Here is a 25,610-nt window from a genome sequence, read left to right on the forward strand (position 1 = left end):
CACACACATACATGCGTATATGGAAACGATAAAGATTGCCACAATGGGTATACACAAACAACACACGCATATTTATGAATATATGTATGCACGCGCACCATGAAATATTCATGAAGTTGACAGCAACACCTAAATGTATTGATTCATGATTCACGAACCACCCCCCCGCCTCTCCTCCCCCACGCCCCTCCACTAGCCCCCTTGCCGAATCAGGCCAAATGAATCTTGCACATTTATTGAATCCACGAGTTAATGCGTGGGAGAGAGAGAGAGAGGACCCGTTTCTAAAGCGGTCCTCGTCATAGGTACGTGGAATTTCCACTGTTGGATCGTGGTATGACGACGCTTCAACTTGTGTGTCTTGAACACGCTCGCAGCTAAGAACGTCGCGGCTGAATTAAATTATAGTGATGTTTTAGAAGGGCTAGAGAGCTGAATGACTGATGCAAATGCTCGTGAAGTTCTAGAAGGGCTACATAGCAGAGTAACTGGTAGAACTTCTAGTGATGTTCTAGAAAGCGCTAGAGAACTAAGTAATGTTAATTCTAGTCATGGTCTAGAAGGGCTCTAGATCCAATAACCCGATGTCACGTCTAGTGGTGTTCTAGAAGAGCTATAGATCAAATTAACAGATGTGGCTTCTAGTGATGTTCTAGACAGTCAAGTAACTGATGTCACCTCTAGTAATGTTCTAAAGAGTCAAGTAACTGATGGGACTTCTAGTGATGTTCGAGAAGGGCTACAGATACAATTAACTGATGGCACTTCTAGTGATGTTCTAGAAGGGCTATAGATCATAATCACAGATGTGGCTTATAGTGGTGTTCTAGAGAGTCAATTTACTGATGGGACTTGCAGTGGTGTTCTAGCAGGGCTATAGATCAAATTAACTGATGGGACTTCTAGTGATGTTCTAGACAGTCAAGTAACTGATGTCACTTCTAGTGATGTTCTAAAGAGTCAAGTAACTGATGTGACTTCTAGTGGTGTTCTAGCAGGGCTATAGATCCAATTAACTGATGTGACTTCTAGTGGTGTTCTAGCAGGGCTATATATCCAATTAACTGATGGGACTTCTAGTGATGTTCTAGACAGTCAAGCAACTGATGTCACTTCTAGTGATGTTCTAAAGAGTCAAGTAACTGATGGGACTTCTAGTGATGTTCTAGAGAGTAAATTAACTGATGGGACTTCTAGTGATGTTCTAGACAGTCAAGTAACTGATGTCACTTCTAGTGATGTTCTAGAGAGTAAATTAACTGATGGCACTTCTAGTGATGTTCTAGAGAGTAAATTAACTGATGTCACTTCTAGTGGTGTTCTAGAAGCACGAGAGAGCCGAGTTACGTAAACCCCATTGCTGTTAGAGAAGGGCTGCAGAGATTACGTTGAGTCGAGTCTATGCTTAGAAGGTGCAAAAGTTCAACGTATCATTTTTTTTTTTTACAAAAAAATCTTGACCTCTCATTTGAGCCACAAAGCCGGTTGCGGGAAGGCCGCGCGACTGTTTGGCTGAGGCCCGCGCGACTCTACCCTGGGGCCCAGTCAGCGCCCGTGCCGTTCCCCCCTGTCAGCGAACCGAGGAATTCGCCTCCGCGGAGTGTGACCCCGAAGCCGGCAAAGAGCGGGGCGAACTCCGCTTCTGATTACGCGGACAAAGGTCCTCAGCAGACTGTAGGGGCAAGTGCTGTTAGCGAGCGCCTGTGAAGGCCGGCACGGCACACGAGGGGGTGGGTGGCCAGCACCACACCCGGCCGCCTTCGTCTCCCCAGTGGGCGATGTTCACACACCGCACCAGGTATTCATTTGAGGCTGAGTCGACCTAGGGGAGGCCCAGTACCGGTTCAGATACTCGTCACTGGTGTTGGCCGTCAGTGGGAATCGAACTCGGATGGCCCGGTTTACATAACCACTGCGCCACGGCTCCCCCCACCACATACATAACACACACATAACGTTATGTTAGACACGCATCGTCATGTATACATAAGGCGACATACATTTGAGAATACATATTGTACAAACATACGCCATTATACATACGTACACAACACAAACAAATTCATAACAATTTACAATGCATGTTCGTCCCCGCATATGCCGCTGTAGTAATAATCATTCACACCACTTATGCAAATCCACTGCTGGATGAAGTCGCCCTTCCCCACGACACGTTGGTCATGGGGGGCAGGGGGGGGTGGCGGTAGGGGAGGTGGACATACTTCACCACACTGGTCAGCCCGGGTTGGCATTAACGGCGGGTCAGATAACACTCGTCACTGATGGTAGCCGTGACCGCGCGCACGGCTAACCACTGCGCCACGCATCTCTGTGTCGTTTCACTGGAACTGTTTTTTTTTTTCCCCCGTCTGTTCGTTTGTCCTTCCCATCCCCTCCCGCGCCTTCGATTAGTTACCGTTGGATACGTACGGTGCGAAAAAAAGTTCAGCATACATAAATACGAAATGGGTACTTTTTTTTTACAGTATCAATGTATGAAAAAAATCAAGTAGAGGATTTAACCTTGCTGGCAATATTTTGCTAGCTGCTCACCCACGAACGATACATCCTCTGGCGCGTGCATTGTCTTTGTACTGCTCGCGTTTTGGGGGCTCTCTGCTCTGACACCGGTGAGACTAGGCCCACAAAGAAGCCTGCTGTCTCTCGAAGCAGGCCAATCAGTTTCAAAGACAATGCATTAAACATTAACAGAGCGTGCTCGTTTGCATGCTCAACAAAAGTGACCGGCTGTGGTTATTGAGAACTTTGCTTCCTTGCAAGAGGGTTTCTACTTGGCGTTTGGACATCGTCACCACCTCCTGTTTCATCGCCAGGAAGGGTAAAAACGATTATAATGAGTACACTCACATACCACTCACGAAACGTGCTCAACGCACCTAACCGCCGCAGTGCACGTTCACGCGCGTACCACGTGCTCAATTCCTCCCTCGTGTTCCCACCGACCCCCCACCTCCCCCCCTACCCCCGGGGCAAAGGAACCCAAAAGGAGTTTCAGGAGAGAGGGGGGGGGGGCATTTCCACGGTGGGACGCATCTTGGCCATGGCTTTGCAAGGAGGGTCACGTGGCCTACCTTGCTGGGGACTGTCCAGCGACAACCCCCAACGGTGGCTCTGCATTACGAGGGGGAAGTTGCCGGGATGGGTTGGGATAACATTCAACTTTACCGCACGGATGGATTCAAGAATCCATTAGCTGGCCAAGCCTAAAACACGCGGCATTTGCGGGCAGTGCTAGCCAGGCTCTAGGGGGGGGGGGGTGTGCTCTGAGGCTCACGCATGGACGCGTACGCACAAAGCACGGCGTCTGATACCCCAGCACCCTTTCACTTTCCCCACTGGCACATCCGAGCCGAGCCAGTGAACCGAGTAATTCGCCTCCCCTCCGTGCGCTAACGCCGATTGGAGAGTGCCGCACAGAGAGATAGAGAGAGAGCGTGTGTATGTTGAACTTCTTTAGCACCGTACGTAGGCAGCCGTGGTCGTGGGAGGCGGGAGGGTCGACCAACTTAAAAATGCCATGGGGGGTGGTGGGAGTCGTGGCGCAGTGGTTAGCGCACGGATGGATTCAAGAATCCATTACTTGATCACGACGAGTTCGAATCCCCATTCACCAACTTCCAGAGTGGTGAAGTATGGTCAAACAACTCCCGTGGATCGACACGGTGTGTGGAAGGCCTTCGTCCGGCAGTCGTTGAACAAAGGCGGATAAGGCCCAAGGCCTCTTTAGATTCCACTCGCCACTGAAGTTCGCCTTGAGCGGACAACAGATACCCTGAACCAATGGTTCATAGCGCGGTGTGCTAACCACTGCGCCACCGCTCCCACCCACCAAAACATTTTGGCAGGAGGTATTCCAGTGTTTTTTTGTTCTTGTGCGGCCGAACATAACAACACGATGGAAACTATACGTTCCCACGGCAAGGACCAGGGCATCCACAGCACCACAACCGTCATTTCGCATATAGCCAAGTGGTACTGTTTTTTTCGACCCCTGTGCGTATGTGGTGATGATGGTCTCTGATACGATCCCTCTAGCGAGAATTGAACCGGCTACCCTCAGGTAATGAGCACAGTACACACGACTACAATGTATAGGCACACATGCCATGTACACGCACACATGCAACGTACAGGCACACATGCAATTTACATGCACATATAGAAGGGATACACACAGGGGATACATACACACAGTGGATACCAGAGGTGTGGACTCGAGTCATGTGACTTGGACTCGAGTCAGACTCGAGTCATGAATTTGATGACTTGCGACTCGACTTGGACTTGCATAACAATGACTTTGTCCCACCTATGAGATGTGGACTCGAGTCATGTGACTTGGACTCGAGTCAGACTCGAGTCATGAATTTGATGACTTGCGACTCGACTTGGACTTGCATAACAATGACTTTGTCCCACCTCTGGTGGATACATACACACAGGGGACACACACACACACAGGGGATACACACACACACACAGGAGATACACACACACGACACACACACACGATACACAGACACACGATACACACACACAGGAGACACACACACAGGGGATACACACACACACAGGGGGCACACACGCACACAGGGGACACACACACACAGGGGATACACACACAGGGTATACACACACAGGGAACACACACACACAGGGAACACACACACACAGGGGATGCACACATACGATACACACACACAGGGGATATACACACACACAGGGGATATACACACACACACGATACACACACACACAGGGTACACACACACGATACACACACACGATACACACACACACACGATACACACACACGATACACACACACACACGATACACACACACACAGGGTACACACACACGATACACACACGATACACACACACGATACACACACACACAGGGTACACACACACGATACACACACACACACGATACACACACACACAGGGGATACACAGCGAGAGTCTATTAAGGCCGCTGGCAGGGCACACGAGGGGGTGGGTGGCCAGCACCACACCAGGTACTCATTTGCGGCTGAGTCGACTTAGGGGAGTCCCAGGACACATTCAGATAATCGCCACTGGTGTTGTTGATCGCGAGCTGGAATCGAACTCAGGTGGCCAGGTTGGTAACACAGCGCTGCTGATCATTGCATGCACGATGCAGAGATGCATTCTCAAATGCTGTGAGAGAGCACGTGTTAAGGCGGGCATGAGAGTTGGTGTGGTGGCTAACACCACGCCGGGCCGCCTTTGTCTCCCCCAGTGTCGCTCTAAAATATTCGCCACCTGGTGTTGTTGGCCGTGAGCGGGGAACGAACTCGGGTCCTCTACTCACGGCCACACACAAAGACAAAGATCCCCCCCCCCCCGTGTAGCCTTAACAGACTGCTGGGGCAAGTGCTGTTAGCGATAATCTATGAAGGCCGAGACGGCACACGAGGGGGTGGGTGGCCAACACCACGCCCGGCCGCCTTTGTCTCCCCAGTGGCGATGTTTACACATCGCACCATTTGAGGCCGAGTCGACCTAGGGGAGGACCAGGACCGGATCAGATAATCGTCATTGGGTGTTGGCCGTGAGCGGGAATCGAACCCGGGTCACCAGGTTTCGTAGCGCAGCGCGCTAACCGCTGCACCACCGCTCCCACACACACAAAGACAAAGATCTCCCCGTGTAGCCCTAACAGAGTTGGGGCAAGTGCTGTTAGCGAGTCGCACCTATGAAGGCCGGCAGGGCACACGAGGCGATGGGTGGTCAGCACCACCACGACCAACACAAGCGCCATTCGCCACGAAGCGACGGTGACGTCACCGCGGTGCCCGTGCCAGGCTAGGTGCACTTTGAGGCCACGTGAAGTGTCCAAGGCTCGCTGACAGGTGGAGGTCTCGGGACAGCACCACACACGAACACACACAGCGGCGCAGAATCACACGCAGACACAAAGACAATGGCACACCCATTTATACGCACAAGTAACACAACAAATGCAATCACACCGACTTACACACACACACACACTTGCTCAAACACACACTCGCCCACACACAATCTTTGATCACACAAGCACACTTGCTCAAACACACACTCGCCCACACACAATCTTTGATCACACACGCACACTTGCTCAAACACACACTAGCCCACACACAATCTTTGATCACACAAGCACACTTGCTCAAACACACACTCGCCCACACACAATCTTTGATCACACACACACACTTGCTCAAACACACACTCGCCCACACACAATCGTTGATCACACACACACACTTGCTCAAACACACACTCGCCCACACACAATCTTTGATCACACACGCACACTTGCTCAAACACACACTAGCCCACACACAATCTTTGATCACACAAGCACACTTGCTCAAACACACACTCGCCCACACACAATCTTTGATCACACAAGCACACTTGCTCAAACACACACTCGCCCACACACAATCTTTGATCACACACGCACACTTGCTGACGCACACATAAAGACAAAAGCAGGCACTTTTTTACACTCACAAACAGAACACAGCCAAACACACCCACACACAACGCCTACCCCCCCTCACCACACAAAGACAAAGATCCCCTCTATAGCCGAACAGACTTTTGGGGGCAAGTGCTGTTAGCGAGCACCGGAACGACACACGAGGGGGTGGGTGGCCAACACCACGCCCGGCCGCCTTTGTCTCCCTAGTGGCGATGTTTACACATCATTTGTTAGCAACCTCGGGGAGGCACAAGACCGGTTCAGATAATCGTCACCGGTGTTGGCCGTGAGCGGGAATCGAACCGGGATCGCTGGGTTCGTAGTTGCAGTATAGCGCTAACCGCTGCACTACCGATCCCTCCACAAAGACACACAAAGACAAAGATCCCCCGTATAGCATGAACAGACTGTAGGGGCAAGTGCTGTTAGCCACACACACATAGTGACAGACACACACAGACACACTAACAAAGACACACACACTCACATACACACTAACAAAGACAAAGACACACACACAATGACACGGGCCCACTCTCACACCTACACACACCATCACACACAAGACCACACACAACGACATTGACACTCTTACACACCCCAAAGACAAAGATACCCCGATAGCTATGCAGGCTGTCGGGGCAAGTGCTGTCGGTGAAGACCTATTAATCCGGCACAGCGCACGACGGTGTGGTGTGGACACACCACGCCCGGCCGCCTTTGTCTTCCCAGTTCTAACGTTTACACTATGATAGATACAAAGATCCCCCAGACTGTTGGGGCAAGTGCTGTTAGCGAGCACCTATGAAAGGCCGGCACGGCACACGATGGGGTGGGTGGCCAGCACCACGCCCGGCCGCCTTTGTCTCCCCAGTGACGTTGTTTACACACCCCCACCAGGTACTCATTTGAGGCTGAGTCGACCTAGGGGAGGCCCAGGACCGGTTCAGATAGTCGTCAACGGGTGTTGGCCGTGAGCGGGAATCGAACCCGGGTCACCAGGTTCGAAACGCAGCGCGCTAACCGCTGCACCACCGCTCCCCACACACACACACATTCACACACATTGTGCAGAGACAGGACAAAGGAAGAACCGCACAGAAATTAGTGATCTATACAAAAAGACAAAGACACTGTCTCGCACAAATACAATCACATATACAAAGGCAAATATCCCCCGTATAGCCTTAACAGACTGTTGGGGAAAGTGCTCTGAGTGATCACCAATGAAGGCCGGCACGCCACACGAGGGGGTGGTTGACCATTGCACATGTACACAACAACAACAACAACCGCCGTTCACCACTTAGCGGTGGTAACGTCACCACGGCACTTGTACCACAAATATAAAGATCCCCCCGTATGACCTTATTGATTGTTGGGGCAAGCGCTGTTAGCGAGCACCTATTCAGTGACACGCACACGCAGACACACGGATGACACACATAGACACACGCGTGACACACACAGACACACGAGTGACACACACACAGACACACACAGACACACACAGACACACGGGTGGCACACACACAGACACACGGGTGACACACGTGTGACACACACAGACACACACAGACACACGTGTGACACACACACAGACACACACACAGACACATACAGACACACACACAGACACACACAGACACACACACAGACACACACAGACACACACACAGACACACGTAGACACACGGGTGGCACACACAGACACACACACACGGGTGGCACACACACAGACACACACAGACACACGCAGACACACGGGTGACACACACAGACACACGTGTGGACACACACAGACACACGGGTGACACACGCAGACACACGTGTGGACACACACAGACACATACACAGACACACACAGACACACACACACAGACACACGGGTGGACACACACCGACACACACACAGACACACACAGACACGGGTGGCACACACAACAAGGAGGTGGTGGCTATTCATGGCGGTCGTGCCAGGCGAAGTGCACTCTCTTGAACACACAAAACAAAAAAAAATAGCAAGCAAGGACACACCCGTCCTTCGCACATTCAGCCACACACGTTGTGCTCCCCGCGCGTGCGGTACACATCACACACGATGAAAAGACAAAGCTCCCCCGTATAGCCTTTACAGACTGTCGGGGCAAGTGCTGTTTGCGAGCACTTATGAAGGCCGGCACGGCACACGATGGGGTCGGTGGCCAGCACCACGCCCGACCGCCTTTGTCTCCCCAGTGACGATGTTTACTACGCACCGCACCAGGTACTCGATTGAGACTGAGTCGACCCTAGGGGAGGACTAGAATGGGTTCAGATAATCGTCACTGGGTGTTGGCCGTGAGCGGGAATCGAACTCGGGTCGGTCTGGATCGTAGTGCAGTGTAGCGCGACCCGCTACTCCAGCGCCCCCCACACACACACAATATAAATACCCCCCGTATTGCCTCCAACAGAATGTTGGGGCAAGTGCTGTTAGCGAGCACCGGAACGACACACGAGGGGGTGGGTGACCAGCACCACGCCACACACATGCACGTACATACACACACGTGCACACACATGCAGACACACACACACACTATCACCCACCCACACACACCTCCCACCCCACCCCCATACCACCACCCCCACCGCCACCTCCCCCACCCAACCCCCCTCCCCCAACTCTCCTCCCCCTTACCCCCCCCACCCACATCCACACCACCCCCACCCACATCCCCAACACACAAAAAAAATTGCAATTAAGCTCCAGCCAATCACAGGCGGGCGGCGTTGCGCGTGGCGGAGGCAAGGGGGGAGGGCGGAGAAGGAAGGAGGGGGGGGGCGGAGGAGGGGGGGGGGCGGAGGAGGGGGGGGGGCGGAGGAGGGGGGGGCGGACGAGGGGGGAGGGCGGAGCTGGGGCGGGCGCGCGCGCGCACGCGGACCAATGGGGGCACCCCGCGGGCTCCGAGGTGGAGGCGGCGCGCGCGGGGGACGGAGCGCACACAACGGAGGAGGCGCGCACCGCGAACCGCGCGCGCGCGCGAGAGAGAGAGAGAGGAGAGAGCCCGGGGGTCGCTCGCGGTAGCCACAAGCAACGGGGGGGCCGAAGCCAACAGTAGCCAACGGCAGCGGCGGTTGGGTCGCAAGCACGGGGTAGCCACACAGCTGCACACACACACACACACGGGCAGACACGCAGCTGCACACACACACACACACGGGGTAGCCCTCGTAGCTACGCGCACACACACACAGGGCGGGTAGGCGGCGGCAGCGGCGGCAGCGGCGGCGCGAGGGGGGAACGACCCAGGCGATCAGAGAGCGTCGGATAGCGCGCTCTGGGCGCTTTATTATCGCCCTCTCTCTGAGCTCGGGTCCGGGCGCAGCAGCCGCGGGCACGAGCGTAGCAGCCCCGGCGGTCGGGCGGAGAGAGCGAGAAAGAGAGGGGAGCTGGGAGGGAGCTGGAATCACAGCGGGTAGCGGCGGCGGCTACGGCGGCGAGACATCGACAGAGCACGGAGGAGTTCTAGCTCGGGACGCGTACAATAGCGCGCGTGCAGTGTGCGTGGTGCTAGAGGAGGAGGAGTGCAGGGGGAGGGGGTGGGTTGCGTAGCTCGCGGTGTCAGGGAGGCACGTACCACCTTCCCCCGCTCTCGACGCGAGAGCCATTTGCGCGGTCGTAGCAGACGAGCCATTGTCGTGGCGGCGGCGACGGCGGTGGTGGTAGCGGCCCACGCGCCTTGTGTGGTGCCGTGCGAGTAGGGAGGGCGAGGAGTGCGGTGAGCGGGCGAGGTAGGTGAGCGGGGGCTGAGAATAGTACGAAGATCAACGACCGCCAGCACCACCCGTGGAACTCTTAATTCGTTATCGGTATTTTTTTTGTGTTTAAAAAAAAAAAAATTCATATTTTTTTTTGTTACAAGATTTTATCAACAACCATCTTCGACGGCCAATATCCGCCCCGTGGCATCGTCTACAACCGTCCGGAGAGGTAAGTGGTCGAGGCCTCGAGCCGTGGCGTCGGGACAACATATGTGTGCACAGCGGCTCGCCACTACTACCAACCAACCACCCCACACTGCTACACACCACGACCGCAGTAACTGCCGCTGTATCGCTTTGTGTCTGTGCGTGTCTCTCTCTCTCTCACTTGGCCACGGGGCACGGATATTTTTTTGTGTTACCCCTCACCTAAGGGCATGCCCGTCGTTGTTGTTGTTGTGTGCTGCGTGTGCGTCAAAGTGACACCGACAGAAGAGAGCGCAGCATCATCATCAACAACAACATCATCATCATCATCTCCAACAACAACAACAGCAGCAGCGGCCGACGCAACAGCCGCAGCAAACACCACCACCACCAAGTGTGGAAGGGTGATTGATGGCAGCCACTGCCAGTAACCCGTACCTCCCCGGCGGTAGCTCCGGAGGTGGTGGCGTTATGTCGGGAGCCGAGCAGACGCACCCCGCCTACCGCGAGCACGCCAAACTCCTGCCCGCCGCCGAGTACCTGGGCACGAACGGCCACTTGCCCCCCTTCAGCCCGCAGTGGCTCACGGCCCTGCAGCACCACGCGGCCTCGGAGAGCATGGGCCACCATCACCACCACCATCACCACCACCAACCTCCGTCGCAGGGGGTCGGCTCTTCGCATCACTCGTGGGCCGGCGGCAGTCCGCTCGCCCACCAGGACACGCCGAAAGTGGAAGACATGCAGCAGCAACAGCAGCAGAATCATCATCAGCAGCAGCAGCATCAGCAACAGCAGCAGCAGGATCAGCAGCGGCACTCCCCGCACGGCGTGTGGGGTCCCAACCCAACGGCGGCCACCCTCTTGCAGTCACCGCCGGGCCAGCAGCCACATCATCACCAGCAGCACCACCACCATCACCACCATCACCAGAGCGCGCTCGCCTACTCGCCGCCGCCCTACGGGCACGCGGGCGCATCGGGTCTCCTGCCCCTGGGGCTCTCCCCGCTACACGGGGGGTCTCCACAGCCTGGGCAGGACGGCCCCGGTGGTGGCGGTGGAGGAGGTGGAGGAGGCAGCATCTCGGACACGGAGCTCGAAGAGCCTGCGCCGCCCACATCGGACGACCTGGAGCAGTTCGCGAAGGAGTTCAAGCAGAGGCGGATCAAGCTGGGCTTCACGCAGGCCGACGTGGGTCTCGCGCTGGGCACCCTGTACGGCAACGTGTTCTCGCAGACGACCATCTGCCGCTTCGAGGCGCTGCAGCTGAGCTTCAAGAACATGTGCAAGCTCAAGCCGCTGCTCAGCAAGTGGCTGGAGGAGGCCGACTCGGCCAACGGCTGCGCGGGCGGTGCCTGCGGCCTCGATAAGATGGCAGCGCAGGGTCGCAAGCGCAAGAAGAGGACGTCGATCGAGGTGGCGGTGAAGGGGGCCCTGGAGAAGCACTTCCTGCAGAGCCCCAAGCCCTCGGCGCAGGAGATCACGGCCATAGCCGAAGCGCTGCAGCTCGAGAAGGAGGTGGTGCGCGTGTGGTTCTGCAACCGGCGTCAAAAGGAGAAGCGTATGACCGTGCAGGGAGTAGGAGGGCCCGATGATCAGGGTTTGCAAGGCTCCATGGCTGGAGGGTGCAACAGTCCGAGCCATCATGCCCACCACGTGCTGTGATGTGGGATCCGTGCAGGGAGTGTAGAGGAGGAGGGGGGGGCAGTGGGACACCCCCCCCATCCCCCCCCGTCTCTCTCTCTCTTGGTGTGTGAGGATCCGTGGCAGAGCGTGGGACTCGTGCGTGCGTTCGAGGAGACGCGACGGAGAGAAGGGGACACGCGGCTGTGACTGTCGCATCATCGTCATCAGCACCATCAGTAGAAACTACCACCGCCACCAGCACCACCACCATCACCGCCAGTACTGCCACTCTCACCAGCAACACCATCAGCAGCACCGTCACCCCACACCGTCAGCACCACCACCACCAGCTGCAGAAACACCAACATTGCAGGCAGATTCATCACCAACGCCATCGTCAAATTCTCCACCACTACCGACATCAAAAACCACCACCTTCACCACCACCACTACGATTGGAAAATTCGCCACCAAACATCACGCCGAGCACCACCACAACCACCACGGCTTTCAATGCTGCTGCGATAGCATCAGTTGGATTTCATCATCAGCATCGTCGGCTTCATTGGTGAGGGCGACATCTTCTTTGTCATCATCAGCAGCAGCATCATCAGCAGCCACATGATCAGCAGCAGCAGCAGCAGCAGCACCTTCATTGTCAACAGCAGCTGCAGCACCGTAATCGTAACCTTCGGTTCAATTATCGGCATCATCATCATCATCAGCGGCAGCGCTAGGGTGCTCATCATCCTGACCAACCATTATCATCATCATCATAAAGAGCAGCACCGCAATCATCATCTTCATCACCACGACTACCAAAATCGGCATCATCAACAGCATTGGCATCATCCGTACCATTGTCAGCAACAACAGCAGCAGCAACATCTCAACGCGAGTGAGAAAATTACGAATCCGAGAAAAAAATTTACACGCGTCCGCAAACCTCCAGCGCGCAGGCGGACCGAGCGACCAAGCTGACTGCGGGCGTTGATTTGACGCGGCGAAGTGCATGGGAGAGGGAGTCTCCGCTTAAGAAACCCTTTACGATATCTGTGGTGGATAGCAAGGGGGGGGGGGGGGGAGATATCCGTGTGGATAGCAGCGAGAGGAGACTTGTGTGACTTGATGGCGACGTGGTTGTTGTTGATGGTCGCTTTGCGACGCTCCCAGCAATCATCGCAAGCCGAGTCGTAGCTGCTGTACGTGCCAACAGCATTGGAGAACACCCATCGGCAGCAGCAGCAGCCATCGATATCATCATCAGCAGCATCATCAGACGACCGCGATCACTTTACACCAGCTGTCAACGCGTAGAGCAGCGGTAACTTCAATCTTTACCATCACGCGTCAACATCACCAACATGATCACCACCACCACCAATAACGCCATCGTTGTCGTTACTCTGTTGTCGCTGTGAACAGCACACAACAACACCACGAGTAGCAACTCCGACGTGGACAACATCACCGACGTAACACACGCACACGTAATAACAACACGGAACCACGCGTGTGACACGGACAACGGCCATAACACGACCACGAAACCCACCGCCAGCGTCCGACACGAACACAACAACAACAACAGCGACAGCCGCAACACATTGCCGCCAACACCACATGAACACAACCACGACACCAACACACACACACACACACGTTGACACAACCGGCACAAACAAAATCGCACGGCACACCACCACAGCACAGCCACTCACTACCGCATCCCCATGCTTTGAGACACGATCAAAGTCGGGGCACAATTATGTCATAAAATGATTTTTTTAGCTCCTTATTTGCATAATTATTTTGGGGTGGCAGCTTTTGTGTGTGTGTGTGTCTATGCCGAGTGGAATATTTGACATCCCGCCGTTCTATAAAGGTGCATACGTACACATAATAGACGCGCGTGTGTGTGTGTAGTAGTAATAGTCAGGGCCTGTGTGTTGTGTAATGTGTGTCTGTGTGTACGTGGCACAGTGTAATACTGTAGATGTGTGTGTGTGTGTATGTCCACGCGTTCACGTGCGCGACATGGGAGGCGGTGTTGCAGTGCCGTTAACACGACACCCAAAAAAAATCCGAGTTTCATTCCCGGTCACGGGATAGCATCGGTGGCGAAGTGAATTCGTGAGCGCGTCTTTTGGGGGAGCGTTTCGCCTTGAAAGATCGGCACTCACAATCGTGGTGGTGTGTGCGGCGAACAACAAAAATCACGATCGCCGATATGGCTCCGAATGGGGTGGGTCGGGGGGGTCTTCAATCAGCAGTGGATTTACAAAGGCCCCAGTGCATTGTAATACGATGGCACAGCGTCCGATGTTCATCACGCGGTGGGCTATACGTGTGTGTGTTGTGTATGTACACGCTATATCCATTGTGTTATGCACACACTCACACACACGTGTACTCAATGCGTGTATGTATGTTCATAGGCAATACGCACACGTGCACTGTACTATTACATGTATGTGTACCTGCAATTAGCATCGGTAACGCTTTGTGTATTTGTACATAGAGACAAAATGTGTCCATGTGCGCACATCGTGTATATGTGCAAATACACAGTGGAATTAAAATGTGTCTATGTACACACTACTCTCTATGTACAAATGCTGCTTGTGTATGCATGCATGGTGTGTCCGTACACATGGTATATACTGTGCATGCATGCGGTGCATACAATACACGCGAACGTGTTCGTGATTACATATGCATGTACACACATGCAATGTACATGTATGTGTGAGATATGTGTGTGTGTGTACGACTACATGTGTGTGTGTGTGTGCGCATATTAGGATACACCTTAGCGGGATGTCAAATAATTAAAATGCTACGTTATGAACACATACACATTTAGCAAGCGTTCTCACATACGCTTATTACAACGGCATATGCATCTGTGGGTGCACGTGGGAGCACATGTAACCATATGCGCATACACACATATGCATGCATGTACACTTGGATATGTCCTGTTTCACATACGTGGACGGATGTACACGCATGTAATATGCATACGTGACCGTACATAATTGAATACATTGCATATTGCTATACGCGTACACACACCACACGATGGCTTGCACACGCACAAATACACAATTATACAAATGTGCATACTTAACTAATTACGCACCGTATGCATGCATAAATATATACAGAAACGGATGTACACGCATATACCAAAAAGAAAAAATACACAGGTACAGACATATACACAGAGACACACGATGACACACACACACACGAAAGACGACATATAGATACAAACACAATGGTACACACACACACCGACAGTCACACACGCACCGATACAGACGAAACAAAGACACACACCGATCCGGCCACACACGCACAGACACAAATGACACACTGACACACGCACGCGCGCGGACACAATGACGCACACACCGACAGATACACACACGCGCGGACACAATGACACACTGACACACACGCGCGGACACAATGACGCACACACCGACAGATACACACACGCGCGGACACAATGACACACTGACACACGCGCGGACACAATGACGCACACACCGACAGATACACACACGCGCGGACACAATTGCACACTGACACACATACTGACACACACACCGACAGATATACACACACACGCCGATACACCCGCAGACACACGCACACACGAGTGTCTTAATCACGCGGCTTTTAACAATGCTTTGGATTTTGTGGTTTTGGTCTCTGTGCGAGCGCGCGCGTGTGCGTGTTGTTTCTTTAAAGGAGTGTGACATTAAGAATGGGGACACTGCAAAGGTCTGTTGTTGGGATCCATTGACTGCTTATGTTGAGTCAAATGTGAGTACAATTCTTGAACATATCTCAAATCTTAAATTCCACCCCCCCCCCCCCCGAGTATCGTTCCTCCCTGATACGAGCCAAAACGTTTTGCCACATTGCGGAGCCGCGCTTTATACGTAACAATTATGGTAATAACAACAGCAGCGTTATTACCGCGGTTATTCAATTAACTGAGTATTTTATTTTTGGGATGGATTTTTTCTTTTTTTAAACGAAAGATTGAGATCGGTAATTTATTTATTTTGACCAACTCTCAGTGCTGTATAAAATAACCAACTATTATTATTTAAAGTATATGACCTAATTCATTGTGGTATATATCTATCTCAAATGCGTTGTATTGTTAAAGAGGGGACATTTTGACGAGCCTTGTATATTTACGTAAAATGTAAATTCCTAATTGTTTAAATGTGCTTTAGAATCGTTCGTTTTTTTTTTAAATGAATTTATATTTTACAGCTTCCATGTAGAATTTATATCGTGCCAACTCAATGTAACATTGAATGCGTTCACACGCGCGCACACACACACACACATTTCCTAGACTAAAGATAGTGAGTGGGTGGTTAAATATTCTTACATGAATAACGCGAGAAATGTTAAAAATAAGTTTATTAAATAAATTTGGTTTAATTATGATACACTGCAAATTAAGAGATAATTATATTGTTGTCACGCGCTCGCGCACGCACACACATCTACACACACATGGGCACACAAAGACAAAGATCCCCCGTATAGCCTTAACAGACTGTTGGGGCAAGCGCCGATGAAGGCCGGAACGGTACACGAGGGGGTGGGTGGCCAGCACACGGGCATACACACACGCACACACGCGCACACAAACACACACACACACACAAGTGAAAGTGCTACAGAGTTTTAGTATGTAAAAAAAAAAATCGCAAAATGATAAAGTTTAACTTTTTTAATTCATGTGGCTGTCGAGATGTTACGTGAATTTGAAATGTAAGTTTAAATAGAGGGATTAGTGTGTCCAATAGTGCGCGTGGCTGTGTGTGTATATGTCTTTGTATATGTATGTATGTATGCGAGTGTACATATGTATGCATCGTTATCATTGTCATACGTACGTACACGCACATGTACACACGTATGTATCTTATACAGTACACGCATTATGTATTCATGCATATGTTTACACGGTTATGTACACACAAACGGACGCGTCATCGACGTTACACGTGTACGTGTGTGTGTGTGCTTGTGCGCGTTTTTTACGTGTATACAGCAGCAGAGTACATTTCGCTAAACGTAATGATATCATTGTTAAATCGGGTAAAATTAAAATGTTTCTCGCGTGCGGCGAAAACTTCCAAAGCCTCCCTCGAATTTGACGGAGTTTCTCGAGATATAAAAACACACAACGACATTATCAGTGGAAATAATGTTATCATCACGGTGATAATTGTGATAATTTACAGCTCCGCTACCAATCCACTGCTGGATGAAGGGTGTCCGTTTGACCATACTTCACCGTCCGGGTCATTGCGACTTATAATAAAGAGGGTAGTTTTAAATAAGTCGGTAACATATCTCAGAAATATTTCAAAAGTACACGCAAAAAAAAATTGAGTCGCGTTATTATTTCCTTGCTAAAACGTGGAATTGTGTGCGTTGGAACACAATCTACATCAGAGTTAAAAAAAATATTGGACGCGTTGTATAAATAACTTGAACGTGATATTTTTCGACAGCGATGTGAAAAAGTTTGCCCGTTAAGATTAATTGTCAAAAAAAAAAACGTCTCACAACAACTTTTGCACGTGTTAAATGCATCTGACGTTCAACACAGTGCATCTGTGTGCGCGTGTGTGTGTTATATGTGTCTGTGTGTACATGGGGAGCGGTAGTGTAGTGGTTAGCACACCGCGCTACGAACATTGCTACCCAAGTTCGATTCCCGCCCACGACCAATAGCAGTGGCGATTATCTTAACCGGTCCCGGGTTTCCCCCTAGATCAACTCAGCCTTGAATGAGTACATGCTGCGGTGTTGTTATAAGCATTCGCACTGGGGAGACAAAGGCGGCCGGGCCCGGTGTGGTATTGGCCACACCACCCCCTCGTGTGTCGGCATTCACAGGTGCTCGCTAACAGCACTTGCCCCCAAAGTGTATTGAGGTTATACGGGGAATCTTTGTATATGTGTGTATATATAGAACACATACACGTGACACGCGCTTTTTAATGGTATGCGTGTACACGGGCAACACATACCCTGATGCACAAACATATACACACACACATACCCTTACACATATGTTACTCATGAACGCACCTACCCACCACGCACGCACACACACATATACCTACAGTCCTACACTCATGCGCGCATATATTCGAATTACACGCCCATTCATATACAAATACAAATATCCCCCATATAGCCTTAACAGACTGTTGGGGCAAGTGCTGTTAGCGAGCGCACACAAACGCACTCTTTACACATGCGCATACCTACACGTATACACATGCTGGCACACACACACATACCACCCCATACACAATTACACAAGCCCAGCGTGACTTTACCGGTTACGTAATATTTTGTTTTGAAGAAATTACAGCACTCCCAACTTGGGATTATACGGCGCAAACTTTACAAAGAGAGAGAGAGAGGGTGGGGGGTGAGACGCAACACGTGCAAGCACACTCGCACTCCCAACGCACAACGACTCCCAAAACACTCGCCCAAATGCTCCGGAAAGTAAGACGCACCCCCTAAGCCCCCCCCCCCTCCGCCCCCCGCCCCCAAAGAAAATCTAATTTGTTTTCCCGGTGTCTAAGTTTTGACAAATCCGCTCACACACCGTCTCCTACCGACCCACCACAACTTTACGCTGTTTCGATACAGCGCGAGGGTGGGTGGGTGTGCGTCTTATAATCGGGAGAATACGGTAGGTAGCCGTGTGTGTGTGTGTCAGTGACTTTAAAGTGCGCGGAGTTATTTTTTTTGGGGGGGTGCGGAGGGGCGTACGAATCGTGTAATGATACAAACAAGTAAAAAAAATGATCATAAATTCTCGTCGATATAAATTTTCGTGTCTAGTTGGAACATGAGGCATCGATGGACATAAGATATACAATTGTGTTTGTAAAGTATATATGTACATGTACACAACCGATTGGAATTATGACGTGACCCAGGGAATTTTTGAATATTATTATTATATACCTGTGGCCTTTGCTCTATTTATTTTTATTATTAATAAATTTGTTAGGAGAATGAAGGCGAATGCGTGGATGATTCTTTATGGCGGCGCGCGCGTGTGTTGGGTGTGTGTGCGGTGTGTGGGTGTGCGGTGTGTGTGGTGTGTTTGCGGTGTGTGTGTGCGGTGTGTGTTTGTGGTGTGTGTGCGGTGTGTGTGTGGTGTGTTTGCGGGGTGTGTGTGCGGTGTGTGTGTGTTTTGTGTGTGCGGTGTGTGTGCGGTGTGTGTGTGGTGTGTGTGTGTGCGGTGTGTGTTTGTGGTGTGTGTGCGGTGTGTGTGTGTGGTGTGTTTGCGGGGTGTGTGTGCGGTGTGTGTGTTTTGTGTGTGCGGTGTGTGTGCGGTGTGTGTGTTTTGTGTGTGATGTGTGTGTGCGGTGTGTGTGCGCGGTGTGTGTGCGGTGTGTGTGTGTGGTGTGTGTGTTTGCGGTGTGTGTGCGGTGTCTGTGTGGTGTGTGTGTGCTGTGTGTGTTTTGTGTGTGCGGTGTGTTGTGTGCGGTGTGTGCGGTGTGTAGTGGGGAGCGGTGGCGCAGCGGTTAGCGCGCTCTGCGCCTCGAACCCCGCCAGAGACCCGAGTTCGATCCCCGCCCCTCACGACGAAGGACGTTAGCGAATATCTGCACCGGTCCCCGGGTCTGCCCCTAGGTCGACTCAGCCTTAAAAGAGTACCTGGTGTGTAGAACAACAAAAACACACATTAGCACTGGGAAGACAAAGGCGGCGTTGGCCACATCAACCCCAACCGTCTGCGATACGGGGGGAATCTTTGTCTTGTCCGTGTGCGTGCTGATATCCGCGGCGAGTGATCTCTGAACCGGTCACTGGACTCGACCTCTAGGTCGACTCGGCCTTAAATGAGAATCCTTCCTGGTCGTGGTGGTGTATATCAATGGGGAGAGACAAAGGCGGCCGGGCAAGGCGGTGGCCAACAGCACTTGTCTCAAGAGCCTGCATGTCTATACGGGGTATCTTTGTAACTTGTGTTCACGTACTGTATGCGTGTACCTCTGTGTGTCTACGTTTGTGTCCATGTGTTTGCGTGTGATATGTCCAAGCACCCTGTATGCACAGACATACACAAAGACACACATTGGCTGGACACACGCACACTCTAAATCAACTTCCGTGGAGCGGTGGCGCAGGGGTTAGCGCACTGCCCTGAGAAACCCCCACCACCTAAGTTCAATTCCGACGGTTAACATCAGTGGCGAGCTTGCTGGAGGGCTCCTGCTTTACCATGCCCAGACCGACGAAAGTGGTGAAGTATGGTCAAACAACCCCCATTGACCAACACGGATGTGGCTTAGGCCTTCATACATCAGTCGATTGACAATGGGCTGTGAATGATTATAGTAACTTTCACAGTCGAACGATTACCAGTTCAAGGTTTGCTGATGAAGGGGTGTATGTGTGTACGTCTGTCTGACACTCTATATGAGTTCACCTGTGTGTGTGTGAGAGAGAGTGTGGAGCGGTGGCGCTACAAACCCGGAGGGCCGAGTTTGATCGCTTGCCCTGGGTCGTACGTGGCGTGGTGCGTAAAACATCAGCACTGGGGAGACAAAGGCGGCCGGGCGTGGTGTTGGACCCCACACCTCGTCACGTGGTATTTTCCAGCCTTCATCGGTGCTACTCGCTAACAGCACTTGCCAAACAGCCTGTTAAGGCTACACGGGTTTCTTTTGTCTTTGTTGTGGGCTTATGTGTGTGTGTTTACGAATGTGCGTGTGTGTGGGGTTGTTGTTTGTGAAAGTGTATTTGTATATTTTATTTGTGCGCGCGCGTAGGGTGATGCTTGTGTGAGGATGTTTGTGCGGTTTGTGTGTGTGTAAGAGCACATGTTCTGTTCACGGGCACAGCTTTCACATCGCCAAGCGGTTTCATCAATGGGTGGCTCCTGCGGTGTGTGAACTCAAAGTCCAGTGACACAAAGGCGACCGGGCGTGATGCTGGCCACACCACTGCGTCGTGTTGTGCGCCTTAATAGGTGCTCGCTAACAAGACGAACCCCATCAGTCTGAGAGGTCAAATGGGGATGTTTAGCGTTTGTGTATTGCGTTCATGTTTACGTGTGCGTGTGCGCATATGAACGCATGCGTTTGCATGTGTGGGTGTCTTTGTCTTTACGTTGTGCATTTGTGTCGTGTGTCGTGTGTGCCGTGTGTGTGTGACGTGTGTGTGTGTCGTGTGTGTGTGTCGTGTGTGCCGTGTGTGTGTGTCGTGTGTGTGTGTCGTGTGTGTCGTGTGTGCCGTGTGTGTGTGTCGTGTGTGTGCTGTGTGTGCCGTGTGTGCCGTGTGTGTGTGTGCCGTGTGTGTGCCGTGTGTGTGTGTCGTGTCTGTGTCGGTGTGTGTCGTGTCTGTATCGTGTGTGTGTCGTGTGTGTCGTGTGTGTGTGCCGTGTGTGTGTGTGCCGTGTGTGTCGTGTGTGTGTGTCGTGTGTGTGTGTGCCGTGTGTGTGTGTGCCGTGTGTGTGTGCCGTGTGTGTGCCGTGTGTGTGCCGTGTGTGTGTGTCGTGTCTGTGTCGGTGTGTGTCGTGTCTGTATCGTGTGTGTGTCGTGTGTGTCGTGTGTGTGTGCCGTGTGTGTGTGTGCCGTGTGTGTGTGTCGTGTGTGTGTGTCGTGTGTGCCGTGTGTGCCGTGTGTGTGTGTGCCGTGTGTGTGTGTCGTGTGTGTGTGTCGTGTGTGTGTGTGCCGTGTGTGTGTGTGTGCCGTGTGTGTGTGTCGTGTGTGTGTGTCGTGTGTGTGTGTGCCGTGTGTGTGTGCCGTGTGTGTGTGTGCCGTGTGTGTGTGTCGTGTGTGTGTGTCGTGTGTGTGTGTGCCGTGTGTGTGCCGTGTGTGTGTGTGCCGTGTGTATGTGTGTCGTGTGTGTGTGTCGTGTGTGCCGTGTGTGCCGTGTGTGTGTGTCGTGTGTGTGCTGTGTGTGTGTGCCGTGTGTGTGTGTGTGTTGTGTGTGTGCCGTGTGTGTGTGTGTGCCGTGTGTGTGTGTGCCGTGTGTGTGTGCCGTGTGTGTGTCATGTGTATGTGTTCCGTGTGTCTGTGTGTCGTGTGTGTGTCGTGTGTGTGTGCCGTGTGTGTCTTTGTGTCGTGTGTGTGTGCCGTGTGTGTGTGTGCCGTGTGTGTGTAGTGTGTGTATCGTGTGTGTGTCGTGTGTGTATCGTGTGTGTATCGTGTGTGTGTACCGTGTGTGTGTGTGTGTGCCGTGTGTGTGCCGTGTGTGTGTGTGTCGTGTCTGTGTCGGTGTGTGTCGTGTCTGTATCGTGTGTGTGTCGTGTGTGTGTGTGTCGTGTGTGTGTCGTGTGTGTGTGTCGTGTGTGTGAGTCGTGTGTGTCGTGTGTGTGTGTGTGTCGTGTGTGTGTCGTGTGTGTGTGTGTCGTGTGTGTGTGTCGTGTGTGTGTGTCGTGTGTGTGTGTCGTGTGTGTGTGTCGTGTGTGTGTGTCGTGTGTGTGTGTCGTGTGTGTGTGTGTGCGAGTTGCAGCGCGCTGCGCTACAAACTCGGCGACCCGAGTTCGATTCCCGCTCACGGCCAACACTACCAGTGACGATTGTCCGAACCGGTTCTAAGCCTCCCCATAGTTCGACTCAAATGAGTACCTGTTGCGATGTGTAAACATCGCTCTTGGGGAGACAAAGGCGGCCGTTTGTGGTGCTGGCCACCCACCCCCTCATGTGCCGTGCCGGCCTTCATAGGTACTGCTCGCTAACAGCACTTGCCCAACAGCATGTTAAGGCTATAGGGGGGATCTTTATCTTCATGTGTTGCAGTAATATTTATTTACATATTACCAGCGTCTGGGCCTCCCGTAGGTCGACTCAGGCTTAAATTACTATCAGTTTTCAACGTAGTAGAGTGGTGTGAGTCAATAACATCAGCGATACGAGTGAGACAAAGGCGGCTGCGCGTGCGTCTGTGCTTAATAGGTGCTCGCTAACAACACGAGGCGTGCCCGAGAAAACAAGTGGCGGATAAGTTTCGATTTAAAGCTTTCGTGACTGCAGGGATTCATCTTCTTGGTTCTTTCGGTAAAGTCACGTAGAAGGGATGATAATAATATAATAAAAATAAAACATAATAATATTATTTTATTATGTTTAATTTTTTTAATTTTATTATTTCTCTTCTACGTTTACTTTACCGAAAGAACCAATAAGATGAAAAAAAGTGGCGGATATAAATGTCCTTTCAAATCTACTGCTGGATGAGGGGGGGGGGGGGTGGTCTGCCTATACTTCACCACGCTGGTCGGCTCGGGTGGATGGCGGTGTCGGCGGGGGGGGGGAGGGGGGCCATACCGTAGCCGGGGATCGAACTCAGCGTGCGAGGTTCACAGTGGAGAGCGCTAATCGCTGCGCCACCGCTCCAAACCGGTTACTTCACGCGCGGTTACTTTATTTGTAAGATGATTGATGTCCCTTATTTTCCAACAGGTGAGAGCTCATTCCTCGAACATTTTACTTACAATGAAAGATAATTGACGAATAGTATCACTGCTGAGACGGGCATTGGAGCAGTGCTCATTCAAATTGGCGGTTTCCTGGGCCCAGTGGAAATTCCACGTTCCCGTGGCGGGGTCAGTCTATCCATGTAAGTACCTGTTTTATAATTAGTGTATTCATACTTGAAAATGCATTTTAATCACCACCACCACGATTGACCACCACTACCGCAACTACCACACACAACCACACACCACCATCGACAACACGGTAATATGAGTTGCGTGAAAAGTTTTTGAATCCGTGTGCGCGCGGCTCCGTTTGGCACACAGTGATCAAGGGTTGTCGGTGCGCACGCGTGCATCCTGCGTGCGCACCTCATGATCAGCCGAAGGCCTTCATCCACTGCTGGATGAAGGCTTCTCCCGAGTCGTCGCCATCTCTTTGACGCTCACCCGGCACACACGATTTGAATGCACAAAGATTCTACCCCCCCCCCCCCACCCTATAGACTCAACACACTATTAGGGCAAGTGCTGTTCGCGAGCACCTAAGAAGTGGGGTGGCAAAATACCACGCCCGGCCGCCTTTGTCTGCCTATTCACCACATTTACACATCGCACTGGTTACTCATTCTAGGCTGAGTCGACCTAGGGGGGGGAGGCCCACGACCCGCTTCACACAATCGTCACCGGTGCTGGGGTGGTCGTGTGCGGAAATCGAACCCCGGGGGCTCTCGGATTTCGGAGCGCAGCCGCCGCTAACCGCTGCACCACCGCTCCGCCCGGCACGCGCACTCGGCACTCGGCGTCTGAACGCCCCCGCGTCTCGCGGGACAGAACCGGGCACTGCCGCTCGCTGCACGACGGTACATCGACGCTTCTTAATCCAGCAGCAGCAGCAAAATAAAAAAATAAGTGATCCTCATCGCTCCGTCTCCACGGTGGGACGTTCCTCTCTCTCTCTCCCTCTATCTATCTCTCTCTTTCTCTCTCTCGGTTGCCACTCACGAACATCCTTAGTCTCGACCGCAGGCCACAAATGACGGGTCGCTATACCCCGAGTCCCAATCAACTTCTCTCAACAGCCATCGCGATCTGTCTAACTCGCTACCAAGGCGGCCAGGCGTGTTGCGGCCCCCCCCCCCACACACCACCCATCCACAACACCCCCTTCGTGTGTCGTGTTGGCCTTCGTAAGTGCTACTCGCTAACAACCCCTTGGCCCAACAGTCTGTTAAGGCTATGGGGGGGGGTAGGGATCTTTATTTTTTGTGCATTGGGCGCGCGTGTGTGCGCTGGACGATTCGTTGTGTCGTCGCAGAGAGAGAGGCGGTGACGATTCTGATGAAGGCTTCATACGACAGTGGATAGATCGTGGCTGTGATGCGTGAACGTCTCTCTCTCTCTCTCTGAGTGTTTCGCAAGTGCCATTTAAAGCACGCGCCTCACTCACTCTCTGTCTCAGTGTTCTTATCATCGGCATGATCTATCAACTTCTGGATGAAGATCGATACGACGTCTCTGCTTCGCGCGTGTTCTCCAGTCCCACGTGCTTCTCTTTGGGGTTTAGAAAAGAAAAAAAACATCATTTTGTGAACACGTGGCAATGTCGTACGGCGTGTACCCTGCATGCACACGCGCAATGTATCACCCAGCACACGCGAGCTGAATGCAAAAAGACAAAGATTCTCTCCCCCCCCCCCCACCACTATAGCATTAACAGGCCATTGCGTACGGCACACGAGTGGGTGGGTGGGTGGGTGGCCAGCACCACGCCCGAACGCCTTTGTAGTCCGAGTGGTGTTAATCCCACAGATGCATATGCATACATACACACACACACGTAAGGAGTACTTTGTGCAATCATACAAACCGCGAGACAAAGATCCCCCGTATAGCCTTTTTAAAAAGCTGTTGGGGCGACTGCTGTTAGCGAGCGCCTTTGAAAGTCTGGCACGGCACACGATAAATGGTGGGTGGCCGAAATCACGCCCGGTCGCCTTTG

General features: G+C 52.3%; 1 protein-coding gene across 1 annotated transcript; it reads left to right on the forward strand.

Annotated features, from left to right (window-relative positions):
* Window positions 1–9,511: 9,511 nt before the first annotated feature.
* On the forward strand, window positions 9,512–17,518 carry LOC144948667 (uncharacterized). The gene is made up of 2 exons (XM_078878316.1): window positions 9,512–10,498; window positions 10,750–17,518. Exon 2 carries the CDS (start codon window positions 10,888–10,890, stop codon window positions 12,139–12,141), a length of 1,254 nt encoding a protein of 417 aa, XP_078734442.1. The 5' UTR covers window positions 9,512–10,498; window positions 10,750–10,887; the 3' UTR covers window positions 12,142–17,518.
* Window positions 17,519–25,610: the final 8,092 nt, after the last annotated feature.

This window comes from Lampetra fluviatilis, chromosome 50, assembly GCF_964198595.1.
Source record: "Lampetra fluviatilis chromosome 50, kcLamFluv1.1, whole genome shotgun sequence".
Lineage (NCBI taxonomy): Eukaryota > Metazoa > Chordata > Hyperoartia > Petromyzontiformes > Petromyzontidae > Lampetra > Lampetra fluviatilis.